The sequence below is a fragment of the Octopus bimaculoides genome, chromosome 11, assembly GCF_001194135.2.
Source record: "Octopus bimaculoides isolate UCB-OBI-ISO-001 chromosome 11, ASM119413v2, whole genome shotgun sequence".
In the NCBI taxonomy this organism is placed as follows: domain Eukaryota; kingdom Metazoa; phylum Mollusca; class Cephalopoda; order Octopoda; family Octopodidae; genus Octopus; species Octopus bimaculoides.
The window spans coordinates 65,345,882-65,353,917 of NC_068991.1; the positions used below are offsets into that span (position 1 = coordinate 65,345,882).

Here is an 8,036-nt window from a genome sequence, read left to right on the forward strand (position 1 = left end):
ATATATATATATATGTATATATACACACAATTGTGTCAATATATATATACAGACACACACACACTTGTGTCATACGTCACAAAATTTGTAAGGCAATATCTGAACTTAAAAGACATGCTAGTTCACAAAAACATTTCTTCAGAATCAGATTCCAAAGGGCAAAGATGTAGAAGAAACTTTAATAATATCTGTCACTTGTGTTTTAAACCCTGTCAGTCAGCAGCTGGTCTTAAAAGTCATCTATGGGCTCATCAACAGAGGGATTGTGCTGTGTCATGGGGTGTGGTGTGTGTGTTGATGGGATGGCTTTCATCTGTCAAGATGAAGCATCATCATATATATACATATATAGTCCAACCCATGCCAGCATGGAAGGCAGATGCTAAATGATGATGATGACGATATATATATGACAGGTTTTTTCCAGTTTCCCTTCTATCAAATCCACTCACAAGGCTTTAGTCGGCCGAAAACTATAGCAGAAGACACTTTCCCAAGTTGCCATGCAGTAGGACTGAATCTGGAACCATGTGGTTGGAAGGTAAACTTTTTACCATACAGCTATGCCAGCGCCTTGATAATTTCTACTTAAACTAGTTATATTTGCTCAAAGAATTTCTTTTGCAAGAGGCAATAGCTACTTGATTAGATAATATGAATTCATTCTCTCCAACCCTTGTCTAATATTGGAAGTCTTTTTGGGTGGTGGAATGGGGTAATGTTAAAGACAGAGATGACAGCAGTAAGCTCTCTCTCCCCACACATAAATCAATGAACTGTTGAAAGATGGTTGAAAGCTATGTTGAAGCCAATATTATCCCACATGTTTTGATCACATTGCAGTATTGTGCTGTACATCACACTGCATGTAAGGGTTTGGTGAGTGCATAAATCAGAAATGGACAGAAATCATGTAGATCAATGGTTCTCAACCATTTTTTGTTTTTTGCCTACAGACCTCTTTGATTCCTATTTTACACTATTGGACCCTCACAGCTATTCACTGTATGTAAAAAGATCTTACTATGTTTTTATAATTAAATATTATCAGGAATTGTATTAAAGAAATATTCTTATTTGTTTTATTATTTACTTATTTGCTTGTTTCAGTCAATAGACTGCAGCCATGCTGGGACAGTGTGTTTTGTAAAAGTATAACCAATCTACAACACATAAATTTTAACAATAAAATCTTATATGGGTCCCAGTTGAAAATCATTGATTCGGATTATTTCTTATGAGCAAGAGTCTAGCTGACAAATAATGACTTCTAACTTGATCACAACTTCTTGAGGTAGAGGGTAATCGATCAAAGCGATACTGGTACTCATTTTATAGACTCAAGTAAAGATTCAAGGCTAAGTCAATATTGGCGGAATTTGAAACCAACGCAAATAGAAATAGCGATAACATTGATTTCTAACGGACACAAGGTCTCGATCCGAAGGGGTAAATTCAATTATAATCAACCACAGTACTTGACCAGTATTAGGTGGAAATCAAAGTTGGCCTCGTCGGGATTTGAACTTAAAACGCAAAAAGGCGATAACTAAACAATGTAAGACAATCATATTAGTTTCTTAAAGTTTAAGAGTGAATGAAGGGTATGGAAATAGGTTGATTGTCCTACATGACGTCTCAACGCCTGTGAATAGAAATATTGTGTTCCGTAATCGGTGGTCGAAATTAGGTCGCTGGCATAGTTCGAAGAGTGCGTCTTTCTTCTGCACTGCGGCGTTCACCCAGGAACAACCAAAAAGTCAATATCGATGATGATCGTTGTCATCACAATCACCGCCGTGACGATTATTATTATCATAACTAGACACCACCACCATCATCATCATCACTTACATAACGTAATGCATAAAACATCCCGTGTCTATAGGAATTTATTTAGAACACACACATACACGCAAAGTAATTTAACAACTGCCAACGTTAATTGAAACGAATAAAAAAATGAGTAGGAAGTATAGGGACATCAATAGATTAAATATGTTAAATGAATATATGTATGTGTATACATATATGTTATGACAGCTTAAGTAAACTTGTAAATATTGTTTGACATTCTTCCTTATCTTGTGCACACATGTGAAAAATAACCGATTGAAGTCGTTACAGATTGTTTCCAATTATTTTAAGGAGCGTCACATTCAAATCTAGTTTGAAAAGTAGATTACCGGATTTTTTGTGAGAGCTGGTAACAAGATTTATAGCGAGATTAGATTAGATAAGGGGATCTGTATGTAATAAGATGAAGTTTATAAAGAGGCATGGGAAGATTCATAGGGATCTAAAGGAATTTATAGGTGAAATTTACAAGCCTGAAAGCTTAAATGTTGAGGAATTTCAAGATTCGCAGAGAGATTGATAAAAGGCCAAGTGCTCAGATATTGACATTTACAAAAGGAATTTAGAAACGAGGAACATGGTAGAATTTATCAACGGAATAAGGAGATCTACAGCATTTTGTAACATATTCAAATATATAGATTTTATGGGGTTTCTGGCTTTTTTCTTTATACTAGGCACATAAACAAATTGATCGACAGAAAAGACTGCAATATTAGAGGTGCTTAATTTCATTGATCCAGCGGTATATTATTGGTACTTTTATCGATTAAAATAGTATGACTTGTAGTTATTCCATCGACTGCAAGATATTATTGGTAAATTATTTCATCGGTACAAAATTGATGATGGCGGAATTTGAACACAAGAGATAGCTGTATTAAACTAAATAAAATACAGACAACAACAGAGGCGTTCTCAACCGTTATCGCCATTTCCAAAATCTCAAATGAATGGATTGACCAATTCGTTATATTGAAAACATAACTGTTCTAATTTTATCTGCTTTTAATCCATTTTTTTTTGCGTATATCTCGAGTCTTTATAGTTTGTCCGGACAGTTAAGTTTTTAAAGAAAAAAAATTAAAACACAGTCGTGATTTCAATAAATTTTAACCGAAAAGTTGTTCCCCATGCATAACCAGTTCTTATATACAGAATGGTATTCGGGGGCAAAATATCAAGTTATCAGTTAAGTTTGTTGAGAAATAAAATTATAAATTCTTATATAAATAATAAGGCATGATATCATTAAGTAATGTTGCACAGTTTTAGGTAAATCGCATTTTATGTTCGGATAAGACTTGCAGTGTCGACTTCCAAGAAGTTCCGGAATTTACAGAGAATCAATGAAATGGGATCAGTGACAGGTTGAAGGAATTCGGTGAGGTTGAGATCGATGTTTGGACTAGAGAAACATCAAAACTAAAATAAATCTAATCTCGACTCATTGATAAAACCTGTCGAGATAGGATAGACAGATAGTTTATTTGATAAAACCTGTCGAGATAGGATAGACAGATAGTTTATTTGATAAAACCTGTCGAGATAGGATAGATAGATAGATAGATATAACGAAGTGAAGAAAGGAGTTTATCGATGCTGGTTCGCACCTACCTTACAATATTCACAGTAGCCGCAAACTGAACCCCGAGCATATTCAATTTTTTCCTCGTCTACTTGAACTTTTTCCTCTGTATCTTTTGCCTCTGAACTCTGTTCTTTCACATCAGCTTCGGCTTTAATTAGATTTAATAAACAAACCAGAAACAAGAAACCTGCGAGAAGATTGCGGGACAACATGCTTTCAGAATGTTCCTCGGCAACTGACAACTGTGTAGTAGTACGGGGTTATCTCCCTCTTTTTGTTTTTTGTCAGCGCTTCACTGCAATGCTTGTTCAAGTGTTTAACCAGTGCCAGTTAACGTGGGTTGTTTCGATTGGCTGCTATCTGGCACCTCGCCGAGCTGACTCAAGCGATTTTATGTTAATCATAGTAGATTTGAAAATAACTATTTAGCTAGTCTTTCTTAACCTCTTTTTTGTTTTTCTAGTCCCGTCTACATATAAGAAAAATGTAGTCTGGTATGCAACACAATTTATTGTATAAAATTAGCGGTAGCCTCCTCCAAAAATAAATTTAGCAAAAATAGTGTGATAAAAATAATTTCCACATGGGATTCCCCTAAATTTCGCTGCTTGTTATGAATGGCAGACTTGGATGAAAACCGGAAATTAATTAGCTAGATATCTGAATGAGGCCAGTTAAAAGATATTGGTAATGATGGAAGGCTTCTTACCTGAGTAATTAATGTTCTATAGAGCTTTAGTTTGTTACAGTCACGGCCATGGTAGAATACTGCCATCAATCGCTGTTCTTGTTCTTTAATCCCAGGTCAATCTGAGTGATCAAACCTATGATTAATGGCTCTCTAGCCATGACCATCATGCTATATTTTCAGATATGGTTTGGAGGGATTTTGGTTAGCTGGGGGTTGAATGATTTGTTGGGTTGAATTTCGCTGTGTGCGGTTTCCTAAATACATCCAAGTCCATTTTAAATTTTTGATAAGTCTGTTCATTTGGACATAAGCTTTTCTATATTTACAATGCTTACTTGCTTGAGGTTGTATCATTGTTTGCCAGTACGGAATCATAAATATATGATGTGTTTGTGGCTAAGTATTAAACTAGTACTTATTCATGTTGTGAGAGGTGGGAAAATTATACGTTCATGGCAGACAAATGATTCTATTTAACCCAGGATCGAGCAGAAACCAAAAGAACCTGTCTTCTCACTAACTGCTTATACCTCTCTCTTTTGATTCTGGTACACAACTTGATTTATAAGCAAGCGTTTGTAGAAAGTTATGGAAAATTCCACTTGAAATCATACATTTGAATGATTACAGCTGAAATATTATGTGCTGACCCATAGGCTGACATTGGCCGATCTGGTGTGGCCTATCTCTCATTACTGAGCTAATACAATTCCAATTCTGCACTTCACTACAATAGTATATCTAATGCTACATTATCCAATATTCCTTGTTCAAGATGGTAGGTGTAATCTACTGCTATATCTTGCAGGCTCTGTGACCACTTGGGTGCTTCCTTTATTGATGAACAAGAATAAATTTATTTTTGTTATTTAGAGGTTCATAATTGTTAGAAATTTCATACCTAGAATTATTATTATATACATATATATATATATAATGGGATTCATTCAGTTTCTGTTTACCAAATCCACTCACAAGGCTTTGGTCAGCCTGAGGCTATAGTAGAAGACACTTGCTCAAGGTTCCATGCAGTGGGACTGAACCCAGAACCATGTGGCTGGGAAGCAAGCTTTTTACCACACAGCTATGCCTGTGCCTATTTATTAATACTTTTGTATTAAAAAAATAGAAATTGGCTGTTGATAATATGAAACTGTATTCAGTGGTGAGACTCCAGTTGGAAGTTCTGGAGCTGTGGGGAGCATGGAGCCATCCCTTAATTACCATTACTTACTGGTCCATTCTGACTTGGAATCGTAGTACCTGTCAGAACCCTATCTATGGGTTAAATAGAGTTTTGTAAGGGCAGATTGAGGTCGTTAACTGAGGTGAAAGCAATCAATCTAGGAGAAGAAAAACGTCAAGATTAATATCCTCTTCCAAATTAATACCCTAAGCCAACATGTATGGCTGATAAAACTAACATAAGTTATGTCCAATAACATAGATTCATACCATAGCAACAACTATCTCATGTTAATATGTATTCTGCTGTGGGAGGAGACAGCAGTTTGCATAAAAGGAAAGTACTAGATATCCTGTTTGATACTTTTCCAATTTCACAAATCCATTGCCTTAGAGGAGTACTTTCTTTATTAACTCTGAATGGATGAAAGGCAAAGTTGATTTTAGCAAGATTTGAACTCAGAGCAGAGCATTGGAATGAATACTACAAGTCATTCTATCTGACCCTCTAATGACTCTGCACACTCACCACCTGGTGTATTTAGGACTGTTATATTCAATGTAGCTTTTGTTTTTGAAGCCTGTTGGATGTGATTTGAGAGAAATTTTGCTACCTTTTGCAGTAGGTCAATGAACTATACACAGAGGCATTATGTTAGGAATGATAGATAATGATCTTCAGTTTCCTCACTGTATTCCAATGCCATATCCCACAAAGACTAGCTTAACCTTTCATTCTCTTTTTCCTTCTTTTATTTTGGTTTTTGCAGGTTCTATAAAAATAAGTACCAGCGCTTGGCTATTCCAGTGCCTTGGCCTTGGCTATTCCAGTGCCTTAGCCATGGTAATGCCACGAGCATGTTGGCTGGCTTCAGTAGGTTCCGTTGAACCTTGTAGTATGTGACTAAATAAAGCACTTACTGTTGAATTGAGTTCTTTCTTTTTCTTTTCTCATTCGTGTTTGTATTTTCTTCAGTTTTGGATTTGTATTTTAATGTGGTTTTGTATTATATCTGTATCATGAACATACATGTTATATATATAATTATTATATTAAATTATCTAAATTTTCAGTACCAGTTATATACTGGGTTGATTCCAATTCAAGCACCTACAAAGTTTTACACTGTTGTTACTGACAGTTTCCTTGTAAGAAAATTCTGAATAATGCCATGGGAAGATTTTGGCATTTATTTTAAATTGAATGTTTTCAAATGTTTTTTGTTTTTTTTTTTTCATTTTATTACAAAGTTCAAGGCTTCATATTTTTTAAGGGAGAGAAAAATGTAGCCTTGTAACATTAATATATTGCTCATAAGTGAACTGACATGAAACCAGTTTGCAGTTGAAATTTGATGGGAGTTTACAAATTGCTCCATTGTAACCACCACCACCACCAACAACAACAACAGCAGCAGCAGCAACAACAACAACAAACCAATGAGAAAGCATCTACATGCCTTGTTCTGCCATAGATAGCACCAAATCTCCTTTAAAACCATACCTTACTATCTTAAAAAAAAAAGACACGTAAAAGCACCCACTACACTCTGAGTGGTTGGCGTTAGGAAGGGCATCCAGCTGTAGAAACTCTGCCAATTAGATTGGAGCCTGGTGTAGCCATCCGGTTGCACCAGTCCTCAGTCAAATCGTCCAACCCATGCTAGCATGGAAAGCGGACGTTAAATGATGATGATGATGATGATGATGATATGATAATGAAGTCCTAGATACATCATCTACATAAATGGGACGGTCACAGGTGGAGTACTAATATTCACATCATTCACTTTAGAATGAAAGACACAAGAGAATCGCCTCTAAATATACTTATGTAGTAATAAATAAAGCTACAGGAATTTTATTGTTAACTATAACATTGACTGGAATTAGCAACTTACTGAATTCACATAATGGGCAATAAATTAAAAATACTTCAGTACATACAGTTACTTGTAAGGCATTGTAGCTATGTCACACATACACACACATATATATATTTAGATTATGCACTAAAACAGGAATAGCTTTTTGGGTTTTTTTTTAACTGTAGTATGTTTTGGTGTATATATTATTATTTATTCATTTATTTTTCGTTCTGTCTATGCTATTTTCTAGTTTCCGTTTCCTTTTATATTCTTCACAGTAACTTTTACACACGCTTTTGATTAATGATAATAACTCTTTTCAAACTGCAGCACACTTACCTACTGACCCACATTTTATGTTCCTCTATCTCATGTTCACCTTTAACCTTGAATGTACACTTTCACTGTCTCTTTCTTTCTCTCTCCAGCTAAGAAACTCATGTACATGGCCTGATCAATAACTATCCGGACTGCTACCATAGTAACGAAGCTAAAGCATGCAGAGTAAAGCTGCTTGGCACAGATTGACCTTGAACTTTGCTGTGAATGTGCACTAAGTTTTAATGTTCCAGCTGTCTTCTGCTATTTACAGCAATGCTTGGAAGGAATGTGTGTAGCATGTGATCGTTGCATTGACCTTGACAGAGAAAGTTGAGCAGAAAATCTGCATCAAATTTTGCCAAAAGATTGATGGTAGCTGCTCAGAAGCCTATGCAAAGTTTTCAAAAATTTTTCATTGTTCTCGGCACAATCAAGGAGATCTTGTGCAACTTAAATGCGAGTGTCCTTTTGGTCTGCTGAAAGCAGTTTGGCACAAACTTGGCAGACATGCGTCTCCTACCCA

General features: G+C 35.6%; 1 protein-coding gene across 1 annotated transcript in view; it reads right to left on the reverse strand.

Moving 5' to 3' along the window:
* LOC106882853 (sarcoplasmic reticulum histidine-rich calcium-binding protein) overlaps nt 1–3,755 on the reverse strand; it is a 21,038-nt gene extending 17,283 nt beyond the window's left edge. Inside the window, exon 1 of the mRNA XM_014933656.2 lies at nt 3,475–3,755. Within this exon, the coding sequence (XP_014789142.1) occupies nt 3,475–3,660 (186 nt within the window). The 5' untranslated portion in view covers nt 3,661–3,755. The remainder of the gene's footprint in view (nt 1–3,474) is intronic.
* Between the last annotated feature and the right edge of the window lie 4,281 nt (nt 3,756–8,036).